The 26057-nt window shown below is 40.2% G+C and overlaps 1 protein-coding gene across 3 annotated transcripts in view; it reads left to right on the plus strand.

Moving 5' to 3' along the window:
- Positions 1-26057, plus strand: part of astn2 (astrotactin 2) — a 208541-nt gene that overhangs the window by 32819 nt on the left and 149665 nt on the right. For all 3 annotated transcript variants that reach the window (XM_058048853.2, XM_058048863.2, XM_078793956.1), the window contains exon 2: positions 13187-13374. In XM_058048853.2, the coding sequence (XP_057904836.2) occupies positions 13187-13374 (188 nt within the window). The remainder of the gene's footprint in view (positions 1-13186; positions 13375-26057) is intronic.

The following is a 26057-nucleotide window of genomic DNA, read 5'->3' on the forward strand; positions in this document are numbered from 1 at the left end:
TGAATTTGAATTTTTTTCTATTGGTTTACCTTCCGTTCATCAGTGCAAAACATATGCTACTCTATCTACCGTAAGATGAAGAGAACTAGCCCAAGGAGAAGAAGATGGTGGGGCCATTCATTCAATCAATGGGAAGTTACATTCTTAACCTTGGCGTCTGAATCAGGCCAGTCGGGGTTGAAAGCCTGCAGTATGAAATGTAGTTCAAGGTCAAAATGCAATGGACGTTTTAATGCATTTTGAAATTCGGTATATTACGTAGTATGAAAAGTCAACACTCTCCTGTGTCATAGCTAGCTGACATATACACGGAACATTAGCTGAGTGTTTTTCCTTCACGGTCGTGCACATTGGAAAGGGAGGGGGGTTACGTGAAGCGGCGTTGCATTCAGGGTAGGTTGTAATGTTGATAAAGTTATTGTATACTTTAAGGTGTACAGGAAAAACAGCATGGCGCCATTTTCCCTCCGTGCATATGGTTGAGAACTCATTCATTTCTCAGCTCTGTGATGTTTATTCAGTTAGCACGTCTACTTAGAAAACACAATTTCCAACTCTTTGCGCTGAGCTGAAAATAACCACTTATACAAACACATTTTCCACAAACAAGTTATTAGGTCTGAAATGACCTTGCCGGTTTTGTAAGCTCGTAGGTGTAATTGGCACTTGATCCAAGATAGGTCGGAAACTCATTGACGCACAACCACCTTGACCTCCTTTTTTTTTTTTTTTTTTTTTTTGCAGAACTGCATAAGCCACTACAGCGAATAGAGAGTTAAAATCCTCGCCTTTCTGTGAAATGTTCAAAGTCAGCTGAGATTGTCTCCCCTTTTCCCTAAGAACCTGAACAAAATAGGTGCTACAGAAACATTTTGATTTTTGTTGCTTGTGTTTACAGTCCTGTATTGTGTTTCTGGTCCAATGTTTATTCTGTACTTGTTCACCAGCTCTGGGTTAAAATCCCAGTAGAACCTTGTTCTGTCCTGACTGAAAGTCCAAAAAATGGTCCAAATTTGTTTTTGTTTTGCCTGTTCTTCCGATGTGTTGCCAGCTATACTACATTATTCTATTCTAACGATCAGATCCTGTATGCTTTTGGGTCTGTTGGTACTGAAAAACACAATTTTTTACTTGTTTCATCAAATCTACCATGGTTCTCCTGGGTCATACCAATCACTTCCTTACCTACATCACGTTGGAATTATTATTAAATCTCGGCCTTTGTTGGCTTCTTCCTCTACAATCAAAGAAAGACTTAAATTGGCATTCGGCCTGCATTTGGATCTGCCTTCTGGACTTAATGTGAGGTTTTATATTTGAGAAATTATGCCTTTTCGCTTAAAATGGTTTGATACTTGGATGGTTTTGTCCCATTTGCAGTGTCACATCATAGACTGTACCATATTGACCCCCATATATATAAGAATATATGATTATCAGAGGGGGCGGCACGGCGGTCTAGTGGTTAGCGCACAGACCTCACAGCTAGGAGACCAGGGTTCAATTCCACCCTCGGCCCCGTGCATGCGTGGGTTTTCTCCGGGTACTCCGGTTTCCTCCCACATTCCAAAAACATGCTAGGTTAATTAGCGACTCCATATTGTCCATAGGTATGAATGTGAGTGTGAATGGTTGTTTGTCTATATGTGCCCTGTGATTGGCTGGCGACCAGTCCAGGGTGTACCCCGCCTCTCGCCCGAAGACAGCTGGGATAGGCTCCAGCACCCCCCACGACCCTCGTGAGGAAAAAGCGCTAGAAAATGAATGAATGAATGATTATCAGAGGGAAAAAAAGACCTGTCTTATATTTTAGATCGAAATATTTATAAATAAATAAGAGCTTTTCTTCTTGTCGCTCACACACAGCAGTAACTGAGAGAGACACATACCCTCTGGAATAAGTATGTGTTTTTTGCGTCTTATAGTCAGGTCAATGCAGTGCTAAAAACCTGGTGGTACCTTCTTACCCGACGTCTATCTCCTGAGTGACACCCGAGTTAACTCCAGTTCACACAGGTCTGCGGCCTCCTGTCCCTTGCCTCGTGGCCTCTCCTCTCCTAGGACAGGAAGCCATTTAAAAAGGGGAGCATGTTGGCCACAGCTGGAGCATGACGCTTTGCTGTCCACTACGGATTTATCTCTGGCAACAGGCGACCTGACTCGGCACGCCGGCGGCATTGGCGTCATTAATCAGGAGGGATGCAGCCCACTGCCCTTAGGAAATTCATTAAAAATCAGCAGTGACGCATTATTTGAAAGGCGGAATTTATTGTTTGGGTTGTAACCACGTATCTCCAATAGTTAAGACTAGAATTGAGACGGTCTACTAAGGGGAAGATTGTGGTTCAGAGTGGGTTTTCCTAAAACCGGATCTTTCGTCCATCGGTCCGTGTGGATTGATATTGATTTCCATTTTCCTGTGACATGGAAACTGATTGAAAGGTCATCTTATTGATGGGTAAAGGTCATCATATTCTTCAACGGAATATTCATACTTCATCATATATACATCTGCCAAGTGCCGCCAAGAGTGAATTAGGTTTAATTTTATTCTGCAGTTTACCTGTGATAACTCTATGTATGCTTTTGTCATTCATCAATTAATTCCGCTGTTTCCTTTCCATTTGGTAACTTTTCTTTTGGAGCGCTGTGGAATTTTAATGCAGATTATGCACCTTGTCACGCCTTAATAATGGACAATAATTGTAAACTTTGCTGTCACCTTAGTTTAGAATAAATAAGCCATTTCAGATATCAATAAGATTATTGCTGGTATTATGAGATCATTCAAACTTGCAGTAAAAGAATGTTGTTCCAGAAATCAAGTCTGGTGTTTGTGTCAGTAACATTACCGACACCTACTGACCAGTGTAGAATACTGCATATCATTCACAGTGTCTTTGAACACGTCTTATGAATGCCTTATATTTGGATTTTAGTTCATTTAGTCATTTTCATGTTTGAGTAAGCTTCATTTAGGCAAAAAAAATGTAACATTTGCTTTGGAATGCATATTTTTTGACTAGTAATGGGCGATAGTCAACTACAAAATAATTGTTTATTCATTTTGCCAGTTTTCAAAAAACTGGAATGGAGTGAAGCCACAAAATTCCAACCGCAAAATGGCAAAGGATGACGGTATTCGAGTTACATCATGAAATACAGTATGTCACAAAAGCTGGCCGATTCAAAACGCTTACTTCATGTATGTGTTTATAAGATAAGATAAGATAAGATATGCCTTTATTCAGTACAAAATACACAATATAGAAAAATAAACAATATAAACATCCCAAGTATTAACAAAACAGAGTTATATACAAATACAGTATGTAGATAATATGAAACGAGATGAGATATATGACCAGTCTATACATTGAGATTTTGAGTTTAAAGTGAGTTAATATGAGGCATCATGGAAATACTTCAGAGCCACTTTTGGTCTAGCAACGTCAACACTAAGCAAATTGGAACAAAATGTGACCAAAAGTTCTGTTTTCTTGTTTTTTGGTCATCAGGAATTCATCAAACTTCTTCCTTTTTCATGGCTTTTGTGTTTGTCAAGAACTGCAATTTTAATGTTGATGTGTCAACAACAATGCACAATAATTATATAATAAGATTCTCTACGCCTGACTCACTGCTGCCGTTTTAGTCCATAACCCGTTCATCAGAACGATTGACAGTTCATACCACGGACGAACTGAATGGATATTCCAAAAAGGGGCGTAAGCCATCTGAATTTGTCAACGTTAATTATGACATTTATTGACGTGAATGACAGGCTATAAATGAGCAGCCTCCCGCTTTAAAACAGATCCCTCATGTCTGCTTATGAATGTCAACATCAGCGCCAGTGCACTCTATTCTCCACACTTGACTCCACGGAAGTAGCCAAAAACAAAGGATTAGTCTTTCCTAATGTGTGTTTTATTACACCAAATCCGCCCACATTGGCACTGCAGGCCAAGCCCCTCCATCTCCCTCATTGCGGACAACAAGCCTTACATTATACTAAGAGACACTAAGATAGATGTGAAATCAAAGTAGGTCTCCTTAATGGGATTGGAGCGTTTTAGAAGACACCTATGCACTTAGCCGATAAGGGGATTGTTTATTCTGTTAATGTGTCACTTTAAATACATTAGGAGCAGCGAGAGGCTTTGTTTTTGTTTTTTTTTTTGTTTGGGGGGGGCACTTTGCCACACTAATCCACAGGAGCACCACCGACATGCATAAATTAGGCCGTAATGTTTTATTTATTTATTTATTTGAATTTAATGATCCTGATTTCCTGTCATGAAGCAACATTTCCCACCTGTGTGTGTGGCCGGACTTTAAATGATACGGGATGACCTTGAACAACGGCAGCGTGTGCACATAAACGCTGGTTGTCTTCAGTGCTAATGAGAGACAATTGGGGTCTGGCTGTGACACAATGGGACCGCAGACAAGCAACTATTTATTTTCTCTGTTTATCCCTCCCAAAGTCCCCAATGGGTTTGAGTCCCTCATACCTGAAGTAGGGCTGCTGCTATCAAATAGTTTAGTATCGCTGTATACGTAGTGGAGGTTCATGTTAGTTCAATAAAAAGACGAAAAGTGACAACGTTCTTTAGTGTCACATGCGCTTATATTTTATTCATTCATTCATTTTCTACCACTTATCCTCACGAGGGTTGCGGTTGGTGCTGGAGCCTATCCCAGCTGTCTTTGGGCGAGATGCGGGTACACGCTGGACTGGTCGCCAGCCAATCACAGGCACATATAGACAAACAACCATTCACACTCACATTCATACCTATGGACAATTTGGAGTGGCCAATTAACCTAGCATGTTTTTGGAATGTGGGAGGAAACCGGAGTACCCGGAGAAAACCCACGCATGCACGGGGAGAACATGCAAACTCCACACAGAGATGGCAGAGGGTGGAATTGAACCCTGGTCTGCGCGCTAACCACTCGACCGCCGTGCCGCCCTATTTGATATATTCTCTTTTACGTTTGTAAAAATTCTGTTCATTCCTGTGGATAGTGTCCAACTTTGAAAATTGGAAAAATGCCTTGTTGTTGTTGTTTTTTTATGAGCTGCATTACTGGTCTTACTTCCTTTTGATATGACAAAAAAATTACGGGCCAAAAAAATTAAAAAAAAAAAAAAAAACTTAAACAAGGATGAAGAGTCATGATGTGCTATATATATATATCACTATATTGACGGTTACTATGGTACCCATTATGTCATTGGATGGTCATATCACCTTGCACTTCGGTACAAGGTACATTATTAAAAAAAAAAATGGAAAAAAAAAAATCTTAAACTGTATTTTGGAAAGCAGGAAGTGAACAAATGTAACAGTTACTGATTGTACCAGATGGAGGGGTAGGATTTAATAAGCTTTGCTTCTTCCTACTCCTTTTGGACATGTGGAACTGTGAACTGATTATGTGATGCATTCAATTGTAATCTGATGCATGTTCAAATGAAATCAAACCATTACCATTGAAATGGAATGGTTTGGAATGTGTACATCCCAAAAAGTGAGCCACATTAGCTTTTCTGAAGTCAGGTTTTGTGAAGTGGTGGTCACCTCACTCCTTCATGCTGGGCCAGTCACTGCAAACATGATTGGTTTACTGGCGGAGGTGTGCACAGTGTGCAGACCAGCAGCTGCTGCTCAGATTGAGCTCAGTTGGAGCTGAAGTGAGGACGGGTGTGGACGACGGTGATAAGGTGGGGATGGTGCCGGCAGGGACTCTGGTTCTGCCGGAGTGAAAGTCACGGCCATGTGGCATTTCAAGGGAAGGTTTTTTTTTTTACGCAGCACGTATGATATCTCAGCTTATATTCCACTTGAAATAGTCTGCTATTACCACAAACATAGACGTCCTCCCAGCCATCCATTTTCTACCGCTTGTCCTCACTAGGGTCCCGGGTATGCTGGGGCCTCACAAACATACCCGTCTACTTGAATACGTGGATTTACTTTTTAATTAATGGCCATATGGTTAAAGGGAGCTAAAAGCGAAATGAATAAATAAATATAATAATGATGATTTGAAGAATACTTAGAGCAGGAGACAATATGGGGTAAACATACCCTCCTTTGCAGCGACGGTGCTGATTGATTGCTGACAGCTGATTGACATCCAGAGAGTTGGGAATACCGAGCTGAAATGAAACTCTCTGATACTTTCCACTCTTGCTCCATATTTGCTTCACCTGTGCTGACCTCTCCCATCGCTCCCTCTGTTTTGGGCTTTGAAAGTGATGAATCCATCCATTCCTCCTTCTCAAATGAATTATTGAAACGCCGCTCGCCTTCTGTACTGTCACAGATCAACGCCATAGGCACAATGAGCCAGCAGTTGGTGGAAGACATTTTTTTTTTTTTTTTTGGAATTCTACCACGTATGTAGCAATTCTCTGCAAAGTGCCCTCGGGGTGCCAGCTTTCATCCTGGTAAACGCTGATGACACGGGCTTGTTGCCGGGCTGACAAACTGTCACAGAGCTGTCAGCCTTGAACAATCAGCGAGCGTGTCAGCTCTATGATCACCTTTAACAAACACCAAAACCTACTGGGAACCTCGGTTGTGGGTGGGTGGGGAACTACAAACATGCGAACACCGGAATACGCCGCAATTTGTCATGTCGGGAGCCCACGCCCGGCTGTCTGTCAGCGAGCTGGAGGCACCGGCTCAACCTTGACATTTTTATTTTAAAACACCGGCAACCTGCCGCCCGATTGAGCCTGATAATCACGGTGGATCTCCGACACCTAAGGGCGTGTTCACACTTGTCATGTTTGGTTTGGCTGAAATGAACTCTGGTCTGTTTGCTCTGCTTGTGTGGTCCGTTTGGTCCACTGTGCACCAAAAACGTGGACTTAGACGCTGGGTAGATGTGTCTTGATCTTCTTACAAACGAACCCTGGTGTGATTCAGTTCACTTTGGCATAAACGACAAGAACCAAAGTTGTGGACCAGAATTAAAACAACAGCAAAAAGCGTCCCGAAATGAAACAAAGACAAAAGGAAAAAAACATGTAATATGTCACAAAAGCTGCCCGATGACAACAAATGAAGCCCTGAAGTGCTGCTTAAATTTAAATTATTTTTAACCATAACAAAAACAAAAAAGTTCCATGTGTGAGTCAGACTATTCCATCTAAACAGCTTTGTTTGTGGGTGACCTCCTCCATTTTGGCACATCTCCTCCCACGCGATGCAAAGTGATACCACACAGATGGCTTCATTTAAAAAAAAAAAACAAAAAATGATGCATCGCTCCTATTGTAGACGTTGCCGCTAACACATTACATTTCATGGATGAAATACACTAGCAGTTATTTGGAGATGCTAGCGGAACAACACTAGTGTTGACGTTTGCTAGCATGTTAGCATTTTATCCATTCTCTGTTGAAGGAGTTCATTTATTCATTCATTTTCTACTGCTTTTTTCTCACAAGGGTTGCGGGTGGTGCTGGAGCCTATCCCAGCTTTTGAAGGAGTATTGTGTATAAATGTGTTTTTGGTACTTAAGCTAGTTAGTACACCAACCGTTTGCATCTCGGCGTTGCATTCATTGTCCTTTCAAGTAGTTTAGGGCTACAGGAAGTCATGTCAAATATTGCAAAAACAGCACAATCATTTTTTTTAAATTTACAGTACTTCTACGATATAATTCTAATCAACTGTAACATATTTATATGTTATCATAAAAGTCACCTGATTATCTACGGTCTGGTTAATTGAAATTCATTGATCCCATTATACTTATATAGCACTTGTTTATTGTGGCTGGAGATGCTCCCATATTAAGATTACAGATTATTTCAGTTGCATCCCACCCTCGGCCATCTCTGTGTGGAGTTTGCATGTTCTCCCCGTGCATGCGTGGGTTTTCTCCGGGTACTCCGGTTTCCTCCCACATTCCAAAAACATGCTAGGTTAATTGGCCACTCCAAATTGTCCATAGGTATGAATATGAGTGTGAATGGTTGTTTGTCTATATGTGCCCTGTGATTGGCTGGCCACCAGTCCAGGGTGTACTCTCTCTCGCCTCTCGCCTGAAGACAGCTGGGATAGGCTCCAGCACCCCCGCGACCCTCGTGAGGATAAGCCGTAGAGAATTAATGAATTATTTCAGTTGCCATTTTATTTTTTTGTTTGTTTTTTTTTTACAATCTTGACTGTTGTAAATTCCCTTAAAACTTACAGTGTTGCTAGGATTCAAACCTCACCATGTAACACATGTTCTTTGTGATCCAAGGAGTCAATTCCAGTTTTCCAACAAAATTTACTAATGGATTCCTGTGGCTTGTCCTTGGACGCAATCTGGCTTCGGCCACACACACACACACAAACACACACACACACACACAATAATAAAGGTCCTGCTAATGAATATGCGGTACCCGGAGGCCACGCACACCTCTTTTCCCAGTGACGTCTGGCTCGGCGCCTAATGACAGAACTCATAGAAACACAAGAAGGTGAACTACCTCATCTACATAACTTTGTACAAACATAGACAACAGAACCAGAAAATAGAAACGTACAATCTTTGCACCAGAAAAATAATTTATAATATGGATCGGTTATTCCAAGCCAGCAGAGCGATGGTCCACGGCGAATATGACAGGAGCGTTTTAAGCTCCGTTGAAGAAGGCAAGGGGACAGCTCAATCTGTGTTGGCGTGGCGTAAAAAAAACTTGCTTTAATTGGAGGGAAGGTGAAGGATCATTCGACGTCGGTCCGTAGAAAGAAGCCAGCCGCCAGTTAAAGCTTTTTAAGATCTTCACACGCCACTAAATTTTATCGTACGTGCCAGTCAGCACAAAAAAAGCACAGGTCTCGCAAAGGTTTATTACATCTGGAGACAATGTGCCTTCAGAGTATTTGAGGTGAATAAAAGATGATTTCATGCTGAAATAACCACACAGGAAATTAGTAATGCTGCTCAAACTGTTTGTATCACATTTTTATTTCACTGGAAGGAAAAACAAGCAACAATTATATATATTATGTTATCGTTTTTCTGATGTAGTTCAAGCAGAAATGGCAGTAATTCCATTCACGCTGAGGTTTTCTTATGCTTCGCATGCAATGGCAGCACTTTGTTGCGTTATTGTTTTTCTTAGTTTTTCAATTATTTTGTGGAACCTTATTTTTAATGAGACGGGACAAACTCTGAATAGGTTTTGACATTAATGTTTATATTTTTTTTTAAATGTTGTTTTTAATTAAAAGAAAGGAGGAAAAGAAAGAAAGAGATGTCTTTTTTTCCTCAATGTTCTGGACTCCTGCTTTAATGCGTTTTTTTATATAAGTTACATAAGTCCTGGCTATAATGCTGTTTACATTTGGTAGAGTCTGAAACCAACTAACCACCATAAATGAAGGATCGCCATACTTACCGTATATATAATATAATTATAAAATTATGAATATATATATGATATATATATTTATATTATATATATAACATATAATATATTTAGAATTTGTTTATTTTATTTATAATTTTGTTATTTATTAAAAACATACATAAGTGGCATTGGAGTATAAATTCGCAGGAATTATATAATATAATATATAATATTTATATATGATATGTTATATATTATATATAATTTTATTATTTATTTAAAAACATACATAAGTGGCATTGGAGTATATATTATATATTATATATAATTTTATTATTTATTTAAAAACATACATAAGTGGCATTGGAGTATAAATTTGCAGGAATTATAATATAATATATAATATATAATATAACATATAATATATATATATATTATAAATGTATTATAAATGTATACTTTTTTCATAGGTTGGCTGTTCCTGCAAATTTATACTCCAATGCCACTTATGTATGTTTTTTCGACCTAATTATGCATTTTTGGCATTGTGCGACTTATATTATAATTTTCTGTCGCAACTTTTATTATAATTTACTGTCGTCCCATTAGTGGATATTTTTCCTCCCTCATATTTAAAAACATACGTAAGTGGCATTGGAGTATAAATTCGCAGGAATTATAATATAATATATAATATATAATATAACATATAATATATATATAATAATATAATATAATAATATATATAATATAATATAATAATATATATATATATATATTATAAATGTATTATAAATGTATACTTTTTTCATAGGTTGGCTGTTCCTGCAAATTTATACTCCAATGCCACTTATGTATGTTTTTTCGGCCTAATTATGCATTTTTGGCATTGTGCGACTTATAGTCCAGAAAATAGTGTATTTTTTAAAAAACTATAATCCAGTTTTTAACTGAATCAACAGCACCTCCACTCGTGGCGCCCAATTAGTGCTTTGTTGTGCTTCAACGCCCGATTAATGTGACGATGACTTAATGAAATATTAGGACCCTATCTAGTCTTCAAGTCCTTTGTACTGGCTTGTTATTTTGTCTCACGGCTGTAAGAGATAATCTCTGTCATTGTCTGACACGACTGCCTCCCACAATGCACCCTGCCTGCACCTGAAGGAAAGAGCTCCGCGAAGCCTCCCCTGTCGCCATGGCCTCCGGCCCGGAGTCGGCAGGTTAATAACAAGCCACGTTCGGCGCCATTTGTCATTTGCTACCTGCCGCTGATGATAGATGTCACAGGGTGTCTGCTCCCTTGTCACCCGGCCTACATGACTAATACCGGCACCTAATCCGTCACCACTACTGCTTTATCTCCAGCACCAGTTAGAAAGTCACACAATCCACAGATTACCTGGTTAGCTAATGCCATTAGCCACGTTTACATGAGGAGATTTTCCTCTTTCCGAATGGAATCTTTCCCAATGTACCAGAAAACAGTGTATACATGGAATTGGAAAATTTGGGTCCACGTATACGTGGCTAATGTCACATTTTTTCATGACGTTGCTTCATATGGCACTGAAACATTTGGTGTTCTTTTGACTTGCCAAAGCATCATTGTGTAGGTCAAACATCAAGGTCACAGCATGGCCAAATACAGTATGTCAAACACACATTGGTCGACATATGGAAGAAGGACTTTATACTGTAGAAGAAGGCACTTAAGTCTATAATCCGTATAGAATATAGCAGCAACCAATCTATTGAGTCCAGACTTCAAGGTACTCAGCTTACTTCAAACAGCCTGAAAATTCCTTCATCACACACTTTGTCAGTCTCTCTCTCACTTCTGTTGTCACTCTCAATAGCCACGTATACATGGACCCAAAAATTCCAATTCCATTCGGGTTATTTGCTCAAACGGAAAGAATGTAACCTTTGTATACACCTCATTCCGAAAGAAAAGTACCAATCCGAATGAATATATAATCAGATTCACAGGGGTGGAATATTCCTTTCCCCAATCCGATTGAGGTATCTTGTACCCGCTCAATCGGAAAGTTCTTCTTCGTGGTGTTTTTCTTCTTCTGTTGTTTATTGGCGGTTGGCAAGCAGCTTTCGTGTGCATTAACGCCATCTGTGGAACAGAATCTAAACCCTTCTATACGCCATTCACAAGTCCAGTTTTATTCAAAAAGAAAATACATATCTATATAAAACATGTGCCGAGCTTAATTATAAAATATTAGCAAGATTGAACTTTATCTTTTCCTGTTCCCGGGTGCGTTCTTTCAGCGAATGCTGAGATATGACGTAACACGCAGCTCCAGACGTTCTTCGATTTTAAAAAAAATGGAGGCACGCAATCGGCACTGGACTGCTGCGGAAAGTTTGTTTTTGATTCAAACTAAATTTCAAGACTGGACGAAAGAAAAACTGGCAATACGGAGTTATTCCAAAAAGTGAAAGAAAAACTGGAGGAAGTCGGTATCACGTGATGTTGGTGTTTACGCTTTACTGGGCATGCCCCATTGACTATTCTGGTTGATTATAGCGCCGCATGTAGACACGCGATTGGAATATTCCTTTCCATGTATACCATTGCTTTCGGAAAGGTCATTCGAAAGATTCCATTCGGAAAGAGAAAAACTCCTCATGTAAACGTGGCTAGTGTCATTTTTGTCTCGAGGCTAATTCTCCCTTGGGGCTTGTGCTATCCTCTTCAAAACGCAACGGTCCAGCCTGGCTTGCCTATTTTATTTTTTTACTTAAGTAGCAGCTGCTAACTAGGTCAACATTGAATTTGTTCCATTTTCCCTGATGTAAGCATTGTCAACGTGTCCTGATTGTAGGGTATACGTATGTATATATGATGATTGACACATGTGATAAGGCAGAGTTTGGACTGTATACCTGGAGTAGTGCTATTGTTTCACATGTATCACCTCTGCACTGCTTTTAAACGGTTCCAGCTCCTTCTTTTCATATTGGCTTCCCAATAGCAGATACAGGCCCGAAGCTAAGGCTTTTTTTATTGGCTTATATTGCAGATGAGTACTACAGATAAGAAGATGACACTGGATGGAGAGACTGCTTTTTTTTCCTGCAACCGCACCATTCAATGATTGTGATAAAGCTACTGTCGTCCCATTAGTGGATATTTTTCCTCCCTCATCTGGAAAGAAAGTCAGGAAACGCTATTAACAGAAACATGACACATTCATTTTACCCGTAAAGGCTTTTGATTTGTGCCACTTAGCCAAACAAATCTCCGTCCAATACCAACAAGCTGAAAGCATCTTTATCTGAAAGAGAGCGAAAGAAAGAAAAGCAACGCTTGCCAGTAATTCTTACTGAGCCGACTTCATGACAACAGAACATCTTATTTAGAAGTAATATTCCGAGATAGGGCGGCACGGTTAGCACGCAGACCTCACAGCTAGGAGGACCAGGGTTCGATTCCACCCTCGGCCATCTCTGTGTGGAGTTTGCATGCGTGGGTTCCGTGCATGCGTGGGTTTTCTCCAGTTTCCTCCCACATTCCAAAAACATGCTAGGTTAATTAGCGACTCCAAATTGTCCATAGGTATGAATGTGAGTGTGAATGGTTGTTTGTCTATATGTGCCCTGTGATTGGCTGGCGACCAGTCCAGGGTGTACCCTGCCTCTCGCCCGAAGACAGCTGGGATAGGCTCCAGCACCCCCCGTGACCCTTGTGAGGAAAAAGCGGTAGAAAATGAATGAATGAATGAATTCCGAGATAGAACATGGAATTATGAAGCGGTGTCCAATAGTCACTAAATGTGTCCTCTCATTACGCAGAGATGTCTGGGACGGAGGAGGACATCTCTCAAGTGCACTGGAAGCAGCAGTGGTTGGAAAACGGGACGCTGTACTTCCACGTGTCCATGACCGAATCGGAGCTGGTGGCCCAAACGACACAAGCGTCCGCACGGGAACCTGCGCACGTGCTGCACGAACACATGCACCTGCTGCACATCTCCGTTATGGTAAGTCGGAAACTGCAGTTGGGCAGCTTCTTTCATCCAGCAGCTCTATCTAGCTCTGCATGTGCTTTAAAACGGTATTTGCACTAGTCGGCTGTTGGAACTCATGTATGTTGCATTTGCTGTAATGTTGTTTACAATGACCTCAGCTGAGAGGTTTACTCCTTACTCCTTCTTTCTCATGTACTCTTGATCATTATTGATCATTATTCTCCAGTCCAAAAAGTAAGCTTTACAGCGCCAGCTCTAATTACAACAATTACCATATTTCAACGTCTTCTACGGAGAATCTCACGGAGGCGGCTGGAGTAGCAAAGGTTGGTGGAGAGCCTCGCAGCCGGAAGGTGTCCTCTGGCGATCGGAGTGAACATCATTATGTGCGCCACTGTCAGTTCAGGGCCAGACTTCGGTGTGAGGACTCTATTCATCCAGGCAGTTGACTGTCACTCTTCCACCCCCTCAAGCCTTCATTCTTGGCCGTTTCCCTTCTCTCCTCCTCCTCCTCCTACTCCAACTATCTCCAAGCAACAGGTGGACCTCAGTTTGCAAAATATTGAACTGAAATATTACAAGTGGTCATCAGGTTCCGTAGGAGTTCTGCTTGTAGAAGGAGTCAAGTCAAGTTGTGGTGTAAATTGAATCTTCTACCTCAATGAACTCCCAAGTCACCTTTAATGTACCCACACAAAATGGAGGACATGAAATACAGTAATTAAATATACAGGAATGAAAAGAACCTATCCGTCCTTGAACATATTCAAGGATAGTGTAGCGCCCTAGTAGTAGTATCAGAATCAGAATGCCCTTTATTGTCATTTTACATATAGTAGAATGAAATTGCAGCAGCTCCATTTTCAGTGCAAGACAGTATGACAGTACAAAATATAAAAATTAGAAGAATAAATAAAGAAAAAAATAGGAGAATTAGAATAATAAATAATAAATAACAAAGGGTCTAGATCAGGGGTCTCAAACTCAATTTACCTGGGGGCCACCGGAGCTAGGTTCTGGGTGAAGCCGGGCCGCATCAGGTTTTCAAAAAAAACCCAAAACGCATTTATTAAAAACTGGGAAAAAAATCAATAAAAAAAAACTATCTTCAATGCTTTTGCTTTTCAGTACTTTGGTTCTGGTTTTCCACACCAAAATATCTGATAAAACATTCCACTGTTCTCAAATATCTTTTTTTTTTTTTTTTCTATACACAAAATAAGATGAAAAAAAAACAAATTAAGAATGAAGACAAATCAATCAATCAGTAATAAATAAGTAAAATAATAATAAAACAGCAAATAAGAAAAATGTAAGGAACCACATACAGTTGGTAGAGAAATTATTTTTTTCAGATTCAACAGTTATTTAACCTTTAACATGAACATTAATGAAACTTACTAATTTTACCCAATTAGCAAGTTAGCATCGTACTCAGTTCCATCTGGGACAGGGGTGGGCAAACTTTTTGACTCGCGGGCCGCATTGATATGACAAAATTTACGGGGGGGCAGACTATATATTTTACACGTAACAGTCCACCTGGTATTATTGTATCTGTAAAATTGTCATGCAATCTGCTATTATTATTTATTATTTTATATTTATATTTAAATATTTTGAAAATAATAAAATATTATAATAATTACAATGAAATTAAAATAATAATTATTATATTATTATTATGTAAAATATGCAAATATAACAATAATATTATATATAATTAATATAATAATTAGCAGTAATATAATAATTATAATAATTATAATAGTTCTAATAATTATTATAATAATCTAATAATCTAATAATAATAATAATAATAATAATAATAATAATAATTGTTATTATTATTATTATTATTATTATTATTATTATTATTATTATTATTATTATTATTATGTGCTTGTGTCCCTTTTTTCAGGAGCACTTTGTAAACAACAGACCATGTCAAAAAACGAAATTGATAAAACCATCAAAAGGTTGGCTCAGGCCATGATGCCAGGTTGTATGTTGAGTTTAAATGAAATACTTTGGAAAGATTGGGCGGGCCGTATTCAAACACTTGGCGGGCCGGATGTGGCCCCCGGGCCGTAGTTTGCCCACCCCTGATCTGGGAGCAGCATCGTAACTTTAACAACATGTTTGATGAGATGCTTTATCTTGACGTGTATTTTCCGTTTTATTCCAAATCATTTCCTGCATTTATTTGTACCCAGCGTCATAAGCCTTTAGCTTCATTGCTAATCCAAAGCGTAACAGGGCGGGGTAACAGGGTAGGGTAACAATATGGGCGGGGCAAAATCATGTTAATTGTGTCCGGTGTGCACACAGCTTTAAGCTGTGATTTCAACAGTAAACTTTGGTATCAAGGTGGGGGCCTCAAACTAGCGTCTCGAGGGCCGCATTTGGCCCGCGGGCTGCGAGTTTGAGACCCCTGGTCTACATTGTAGAGGACGATTGGTTGCCTTGATTACAATGTTACATCTTGTTGAGGGAGATGATGGCTCGAGGAAAGAACCTAGTAGTAGTAGTAGTAGTAGTAGTAGTGTTATAATCGTATATCGTAGTTTTTTTTTCTCTGTCCCGGTTGCATCACTCCAACTTACTGGTGTGTGTGGGACAGAAAGAGAAGCTGAGCCACTGCGGCCGAATAGTTTGATGCCAAGTGTTAGAGTCTGAGTATTAACATAAAATACATTTCTGCCAGCAAACCACGCAGAGTAATACTTCAAATGAAAACTTTTTTTCCAGTTATAGCCCGTTATGATTATGATGATTATTATTGTGCCTGTTATGGGATAATTCCAACAACAATTCTTGTCTGGCGTGTTGCTAGTGACACCGAGTGGCCGGAGTAAACTACAGTTCATAAACTTCTTGTGTTGCATTTAGTTATGTTTATGCTTGGAAATGCTCATGTTAGATCCAGAATATGGAACAGTTGTTTAGTCTGCGTATTTTGGACTAAAGATCCAACCAGAAAATGGTAATTCATTCATTTTGGAAAAAAAAACAAAGTGAGGGTGTGATGTTCGAACCTTGTTGTGCTGAGCGATGACTGCATATGGTTCAGATGAGGTTTCATTCGAGCTTTTTTTATTTATTTTTTGCTGAACTGGTGTCCTAATCTGTATCAGCAATGGATGTGCTGATCCCCACTGCAGTGGTACATACCGTAATTGACAGCTTAGTATTCTATACCGCAAGTCTTTTTGTCTCTTCACAGAAGCCATGACTTCGGAATTATAGTCACACAGCGGTAGAGCGAAAGGAAGCAAACGTAATGTAATTCATTGCATTGTTAGCCTCTAAGAGAAGCGTCTGGGAGGACGTCACACCGGCAGGTAGGTCAGGACATGAAAGAAAAAGTGCAGAAAAATGCAATGATGCACACAAACAAATAGGTGAGCTATGAATGCTATTTATCAATTTGATATTAATATTCAACTTGAGCTTCACTTTGTTCATCTCCCAGAGAAATTCACGTTTTTTAGCAGCTCAGCAAAAGTGTCCGAATAAATAAACCTAATCGCTTTGAAGTAAAAGAAAAAAAAAGGAAACTAGGAAAGTTCATTCAAAAAAGAAAAAATGTATTAATTTTCTACCGCTTTTCGTCACGAGGGTCACAGGGGGTGCTGGAGCCTATCCCAGCTGTCTTCATGCGAGAGGCGGGGTACACCGTGGGCTGGTGGCCAGCCAATCACAGGGCATATATAGACAAACAACCATTCACACTCACATTCATACCTATGGACAATTTGGAGTCGTTTTTGGACTGTGGGAGAAAACCGGAGTACCCGGAGAAAACCCACGCATGCACGGGGAGAACATGCAAACTCCACACAGAGATGGCTGAGGGTGGAATTGAACCCTGGTCTCCTAGCTGTGAGGTCTGCGCGCTAACCACTCAACCACTGTGCTGCCAACTTTCATTTCAATAATACAGAATAACTACTACAACTAATAATACTGATACATAATCAATTAGTCCAGCGGTTTCCTATCAATGGAAAAGGGCAGTGATAGTAATCTGCCACTGAAACTGATTGGAGACACAAGCGATTCTGTATTTTCTGAATAATTTTAAAATAATGTCAGTGTTCGTCAGACAGCTAAAAGAAAATCCAGTTTCAGTTATTTTACACTAAAACAGTCCCATTGTTTTTGTAGCATTGCTTTGGTTGGATTATGGTTAAAATATGCTGCAAAATAGTCAACCTTTTTAAATACCGCTTGTCCTCATTAGTCACAGGAAAGCTGGCGCCCGTCCCAGATGAATGCTGCAAAATATGAACTACATTTCACCCTATCGCCATGTGGAGATGATCATTATCATGGCCGTGTATTGTATTTATTGGCAGAAAAACAATACTGATATAAACCAATATGTCAATATTTGTATGGAAGTTCCAAGGTAAGCATTTCATCATTGTTAAAACATGAAAACATTCAAACAGTTCCCAATGTTTAATGACATAAAAAATGACGGAAAAGGTGATTCGCTCCTTACATATTTTTTGTCATTGTCATACAGGTGTAGTGCGAAAGGTAAGAAGTGACAATGCGTACAGTGCCGTTTCCATGGAAACACACAGATAAAGTGGGAATCCCAGAGGTGTATTAACGTTACACATCATTGTCTTTGAAGTTAAGTTCAAAAGACTTGATGTACAAAATGGTAAGCTGTCGTTGACGCCAGGACGAACGAACACGACGGGACTCGGCACGTTTCTCACAGCTACCAATTAGAGCAGTCGTTAAAAAAACACAAAAACTTTTAATACCATATTGACCTGAATATAAGATGATACTTTTCTGATATGTTTCTGTCCTCATGTACAGGACAAGTATGAACCAAAAATGCTAAAGGAATCGACCATCTTTTTTTTTTTTTATTCAAAGCGTCTGGAAAGATGTACAAAACTTCAGAGCCATATCATGTGTAATGTTACCATAAAAACGCAATATTATGGGGGGATGACAACGCCAGGACAAGAAAAAACTTCACTAAAACAATATTTTACCAGAATTTTACCTTATTCTTTCCAAAAAAATGCATCTTATATTTAACGTCTAAAAAATTTATTTTGGTTACAAATTACATCACGAGTTCAGCAAAAATAAAAGCAAAACAAATATTAATTGTGATACTAATAATACTAATAGTAATACTAATAATACTATATCAACCAATAACATCAAACACAATAGAAAACTTTTTTTTACATAGACAAAAAGTATGAAAAAGACAATTTATCTCATAATAATACGCAAAACAAACTAGTGACACGAAACTTCTCCCAGAGGTTTTCTTCCAGTCACTCAAAAATCCGACAGATATGTTCTTTTATGAAAAATACCAAATGGTATATTCACAGGGAGCACAGGTCATATTTGACCAAGATGACAAACAGTAATGGCCGACAGCTCAGAGTCCCTTATATGCTACATCAAGACACATAACCCCCCCCCCCCTGAGACCACAACGCACAATGGCAATTAGACATGTTCCATTGACGACCTGGACTTTCCGCCAATCGGGCCATCTTTTTTTCCGTGAAGTTTTTCAATCATCCTGGCTCATTTGCTGTAACTGGCCATATGCCCGAGGTCATGTTTTATTCTTCAGGAACTATTTTCATCCAAGCGCACCCCTCTGCACGGCCCAAATGGTCCTCTTATAATTAAACAGTCATGGGTGATGTATGGCCCTCGGGGAGGCGGGTCATCCAGGAAGAAGAAAAGAAAAAGTGTGGGATAGGGACCGTCGGAGAGATGAATGTTCCCTGCGTGGCAAGCGCTACTTTTTAATTGCTCTCTGTTTTAATTGTTTCTGTCACCTTTGTACACATGCAGTTTATTGCACCGTGCATATAATACATGTTGGCCCTGTAGCTTCTGGCTCTGACATTAAAGGAAAGCAATACTTTTTGGGAATTTTCCGTATCATCAACAATCCTCATGTGAGACATGAATACACGGCTTTCTCACAGCTCACTACTACCTGGAATGGGACACGCCCACGTCGCCTACAGAGGCCGCTATTGAAATGCCTCCAAAAACTCCAACCAGGTTTTATGGGTTTATACACATTAGTCCGGTGGTTCTTTTACAGTCATGCCCCCCCCCCCAGAGCTTTAACAGTCATGTCCCCCCCCAGACCTTTTACAGGCACGTAACCCCCCGCCCAGACCTTTTACAGTCACGTACCCCCCCAGACCTTTCTTTTACTGTCACGTACACCCCAGACTTTTCTTTTACTGCCACGCAACCCCCCAGACCTTTCTTTTACAGTCACGTGCCCCCCCCCCCCCCCCCCCCCCCCCCAGACTTCTCTTTTACAGTCAGGTACCCGCCCCAGACCTTTTACAGTCATGTATCCCCCCAGACCTCTTATAGTCACGTTACCCCCCCAGACCTTTTACAGTCATAAAAGCCGCCAGACCTTTTACAGTCATGTACCCCCCCAGACCTTTTACAGTCATGTAACCCCTAGACCTTTTACAGTCACAAACCCCCCAGACCTTTTACAGTCATGTAACCCCCAGACCTTTTACAGTCACAAACCCCCCAGACCTTTCTTTTACTGTCACGTACCCACCAGACCTTTCATAGTCACGTACCCACCAGACCTTTTACAGTCACGTACCCCCCCAGACCTTTTACAGTCACAAACCCCCCAGACCTTTTACAGTCACAAACCCCCCAGACCTTTTACAGTCATGTACCCCCCCAGACCTTTTACAGTCATGTAACCCCCAGACCTTTTACAGTCACAAACCCCCCAGACCTTTTACAGTCACAAACCCCCCAGACCTTTCTTTTACTGTCACGTACCCACCAGACCTTTCACAGTCACGTACCCCCCCAGACCTTTTACAGTCACGTACCCCCCCCCAGACCTTTTACAGTCACGTACCCCCTCAGATCTTTGATCTGAAGCCATGTACCCCCTACCCCTGCACACTTAAAAAAACACAAACCTCATTACGTTTGAATTATTATGAATTTGAAATATAGAAGATAATCCAATAGTTCATTAGTTTTATAGTAATTCTGGGTCAATACTGTGCTACATAAATAAATGATTGATTGATTTTCGGCCCTTTGAGTTGAGTTGTGGACTCCTATAGAGCAGCTACACACCATAACCAGCACACAAGCTTTCCAGATCTTTCAGAATCTGCACCTATTCAGCTCTATTTTTTTGGATTTTGTGGTTCCTGCAAATATGGTCTGTTTTAATGTATTCCTCCAATGGCCACCTTACATATAATTTTACATTATATGTAATTGGAGCGTTGTTGCCGCTTTTTGGAGTTTTCTCAGAAGTCTTTATAGGCGGAATATTTATTTTTGTCTTTTTTAAATATCTTTAGAATACACAGAAATCTGTGTTCATGTCTCACATAAAAATGTTGCATTATAGTATGGGCAGAATTCCCCCCACAAGTGCAGTTTCCCTTTAAAGCTGGATATATTAGATAAGTGGCTTGGATGTTTGATTAATGTGCTCTTTGTTCCAGGGAAGCTTTAACATAGAGTCAGTCTTTGCACGCAGGGTTAAGTGGTTCAAGTCACCTGCTAAGTGTGCTAATGAAAAGCTTTTAGTTCAAGAAATAGTGAATTAAAAAAAAAAAGTTTAGCACTCTAATCATCATTGAACTATATTATACATGGGATACCACCTATAGTATTTAAAATGGCACACAAATAAAGTACAGATAAACTGCCAACTGACATTTCTAGCTGTCCAACATTTACTGTTGACAGCATGGGGCGACGCTCATAACTGCGGCTGTACATTCTGCTGTGATGCTTCTTTGGGATTCATGTTACAAAAATATATTTGATCAGTGGATACTTAACACTAAGTTCTATCACAAAAATGACAACACAACATGTAAAGATAAGTAAACACAGTACTGCAACAACTTTGTTAACTCTAAACTCAACTTTTTACCAAACAAGTGCCGTAAGGCATGTTGGAAAGCCAGAGATATTCCCAACAACCCAACTATGTATTATATTTTTATATTTTTGTGATGTTTTTGTGGAATACTTCCTTTGGCCCAGTAGCAGCCCCCAGGTTGCTTGAGTTTGAGACCCCTGCCGTAGATGCAAAGGAACTTGACATAGGCTTTGGGAAGTGGGAGTAGCACGAGCTGCAACAATCTGACATCTCCTTGAGGCAGCTGCGGTGCTGATGGGGAATCGACCACAGTTGCGTATTGCAACCCCGCTTAGTCAAGGAGCGGCAGAATCGAAGTACGAAAACAAACAGACAATTAAGACAAACCAAACGCTTGTGTAAATTAAATTTTTTTCTGGACCGAAACATCACAGTCCAAATCAGGGCTGCAACTAATTAATCTGGAGCTTGATGTTCAGATTAATCGATTATACCCCGTTTCCCCAAGATGTCGTAGAATCGAACTGTTCAACACTTTCAGGACATTCAGTCTAGGTACTTTTCAGATGGCAAAATTTTTAGTGCGGCGGCACGGCGGTCTAGTGGTTAGCGCACAGACCTCACAGCTAGGGGACCAGGGTTCAATTCCACCCTCGGCCATCTCTGTGTGGAGTTTGCATGTTCTCCCCGTGCATGCGTGGGTTTTCTCCGGGTACTCCGGTTTCCTCCCACATGCTAGGTTAATTGGCGACTCCAAATTGTCCATAGGTATGAATGTGAGTGTGAATGGTTGTTTGTCTATATGTGCCCTGTGATTGGCTGGCGACCAGTCCAGGCTGTACCCCGCCTCTCGCCCGAAGACAGCTGGGATAGGCTCCAGCACCCCCCGTGACCCTTGTGAGGAAAAAGCGGTAGAAAATGAATGAATGAAAAAAATTCTCACGCAAAATTCCCACTTTTCTATTACCGCATTTCTCGAAAGTACGTTGGTAAATCTCACTCCTTGATGCCTTTTAAAGAGTTTTAAAGAGATCTGTGGACGCGCAAAGAATACAGACGTTCAAGCAAATGTTCTACCACTGAGATCCATTCATTGGTTCATCTTCTTTGGCGCTTAAACCCTCACTTGGGTCAAAAGTACCGCTGAGGTTTTGGACAGTAAAAGGTGAGCCTTGATAAGTGGTATCTTTTAAAAAAAGTCTTCAGCTAATAACTCCAGTGTTATGTTTTTATCTTTTTAGTCCCATTTTATGCTCTTAGTCTTCAGCGTTTAACTCCAGTGTTATGTTTTTATCTTTTTAGTCCTATTTTATGCTCTTAGTCTTCAGCGTTTAACTCCAGTGTTATGTTTTTATCTTTTTAGTCCTATTTTATGCTCTTAGTCTTCAGCTTTTAACTCCAGTGTTTCCTCAGGGGGGGGGGGGTCCTCCACACTGGGGGCTGTGTCGGGTCTGCTGAGGGGGTCCCATCCTTGGGTCCCTTCAACCCGGCCGGCTGGGGGTTCCTCTCTTTAATGGGGGGGTCCGCCCGTCTGTCGGAGTTCCTTTTAAGTGTGGTAATTGTTTTAATTCTGTAAAGCACTTTGTGTTGCATGTCTTTGCAGGAAAAGTGCTATACAAATAAAGTTGATTTGATTTTTTTTTTTTATCGTCTTTTCTGTATCTTTGTTGATATCAATATAGAACTCCTCAAGTTGGAGCTATGAAAGTCTTGGCTTTAAGGAATACAGTGGAAGCGCTATACTTGGATGTTCTTGAGGTTACACAATTGAAAATTCAATCATAAACCAAAAAAAAAAAAACATATCCACACATAAAAACCTCACAATCTGAACCTCCATCATGTGAAAAAATAATTAGTATGCATGGAAAGTATTGCGACTTGAATGATTTTCATAGTCAATAATGTGTATATGTTGTTAAATAACAGTGTTAATGGAATGTCTGGCTTATTATTGATGCCGCCTAAGTAGCGTTATATGAGTTCCGATTAAAATTTTGCAGCTCTCGTAAAGCTCTCTGACTGCACCGCTATTGTTTTTGTCATCAATCTTTCTGGTGCTGTTGAATTGCTGTTGGGTTTAATCATCCAGTAGGGGGGTTATTTCTTTTTTTTTTTGGTTGAGTGACGGCCACAAATCAACACACACAATGTCAAAGGTAAAGTAAAAAGTCCTTCACATTTGTGAAAGACTTTTACTACGAAGTATTGGCTTTTTTTTTAGAATATGAGCATTCAAAGTGCATTGCTCGATGTAGATGTCGAAGATACCCCCAAATAATAGCCCCCTCATGTTAAACTGCACAATTGGAAGTAGCCTTTTATTGCGGCCAAACTAATGCATGCCTGTGCAATAATCATGCTGACTTTCTAATCAGCTCATGAAAAATTGGGTTGCATTTCTATTTTGCCGATTGTACTCCTGCAGTGATGGAGTTGTCCGTGGCTGGGTGCAGATGTTCAACATGATAACTCCCTAAACTGCTCCTAATGCTCGCTACATCATACTACATTATACCTTTAGACAGGATCCTTTTTCCAGCTGGTAAGAAAAGTCCTTCAGTCTGCCACAAGCTTCTCATGCAGAGCAGCAGTTAATGTTCCCTCCTGTGCTGCTGTGACATTAGAGTGGCCTGATCATCCGTTGGGACACTAAATGTGCCTCGTTGCAGGAATGGGGGGTTTGCGATGTGCCTTCTCCTTGGGTTCTTTCCTGGAAGTGATAGGGCTATTTAGGAAGGACTGTTTGTCCTCTCGCTTTCTCAAACTGGCTCACGTTGCAGGTCCCATAAAGACATTACGGTAATGGCGCAGCTTGCATATGAACATACTATAGATGTGGATTTTATTCATTTATTTGCTGGGGGGTAGATAGTTAGAGCAAGGTAAGAGTATCCCTGACACATACGGTACATATACTAAGTGTCTCAGGAGGAATCTGTACTGTATATACTTTAGCAAAAAGGTCAGTTTTGAGTTGTTTGAGCGTGTTTGTCCCCCGGATTGAGTCGGGGAGATGCTTCCATAACAAAAGAGCCTGATATCTAAAGGTTATACCTGCAATTCTACTTCTGATAATTCTAAGATTTGCAACTGGGAGCGCAGTATTCTACTGTGTTGATAGGGTACTAGACTCTCCAAGATGTACTGGGGTCTGGCCGTGTCGTGCTTTATGTGACAAGGACCGTTTTGAACTCAATTCTACAATTTACAGGTAACTAGTGCAGTGATGCCAGGGAAACTTTATTTTTTTTTTATGGTTCATAGATGAGAAATTGCAGTTCTTAACAGCATATCTCATATTTGCGAACTGAGAGAAGATCCTGGTCAAACATGATGCCAAGGTTCAAGAGTGCAAGACCAATTACGGCGGTTATATCATTTGCAACCTTGACTCTGAGGTGCTGGGAACCAAGAGTATGATTTCTGTTTCAGTTTAAAAATCTGAGGTCATCCAGCTCTTGATGTTTTTTAAGACTCACAGGGAGTTTGGACATCTGACTAGTTTCATTTGGTGTCATTTATAAATAGAGTTGTGTGTCATCTGCATGACAGTGGAAGCTTTCTAATGATACTACAGAACAGGTCCAAGCGCGGAACCCTGTGGGATACCGGTACTGACCTTCACATGTAGTGTTTATTTCCATGGATACAAACTGCAGGTGATCTGACAAATAGGAAATAAGAAAATATACTGTTTATTTTTTTTTTCTTTTTACACTTATTTCACCATAGAATATGTGTTTACATATTTCAGTGGATGAAATGAAATGTTAAAGAAATACAAAAAATAGTTGATTTGTGCTATTGTGTATTTATATATTGTGTATTTGTCTAACTTTTAATTGCTACAGAATCCTCCATCATGGCTGTTCTTACGGTTAAAGAAGATGTAGTTGCAAATGCAATGCAATCATTTTATTAAGGTTAAGCTATTTTTTTTATTTATTAACACCATTACAGGATTCTAACTCACATTTTGACTGTTAAGTGAGATAGCTTTCTTGGTGCCTCTCCACTGTACGTTTGTATTGGTGCCCATATCCTGACACGGGGTGAGGAATTAAGGCTTGTTGGGAATATTTATCCATATTCCAATGTGACAGCTGCATCATTTCACAGCCACCCATGCAGGTATTTCTCTACCATTGGGCATTAATGCCGGGACAATAGTACACTTGGGGGCAGGCTAAAAGCCTAATTTCCTTTATTAGTCCTCGCCATGGACCACGATTTGCCTATTCTCCATGTTGTGTTGTTGTTTTCTCCATTCTGACTCTGCTTGTAAAGGTGTAGAGTGGTTGGGGGAGGGTTGTATAAATGCATCATGCAGATGCTTCCTGGCATGCATCCCACATTTTCTCATTGGCAGCTGTTCTCTTGCTCCGAGTTAAGAAGGCACTAATCACATGGTTTGGTGCTCTGATACGACTTCAAGGTCTGTGCCGCAGTAGCTGTGGCTCACATCCAGACAGTTTTTGGTTAGGATTGAGACACGTAGCTTTTGGAAATGCGTCCGTCTATTTGTGAGAATGTGTTGGGCAGTCGAGTAGCAAGTTGGCAGAAAGATAATATGCAGGTGCAGGTCATTTTATTTGTTTTTAGAACAGGGGGGGGGAAAGGACGCGGTATCAAGTGGAGAGTCCTTGACTTTCTTTGACTGCGTTTACGGTTGAATTAGATTGCTTTTACTCCAACACTGCGATACCAGACTACGATATCGGGCAATGTTGACTTACGCCCAACTATGAAGGGAACCTGTGTATTCTGGATGAGTGAGTAC

This window comes from Doryrhamphus excisus, linkage group LG10, assembly GCF_037039965.1.
Source record: "Doryrhamphus excisus strain RoL-2023G ecotype Guam linkage group LG10, RoL_Dexc_Guam_v1.1, whole genome shotgun sequence".
NCBI lineage: Eukaryota > Metazoa > Chordata > Actinopteri > Syngnathiformes > Syngnathidae > Doryrhamphus > Doryrhamphus excisus.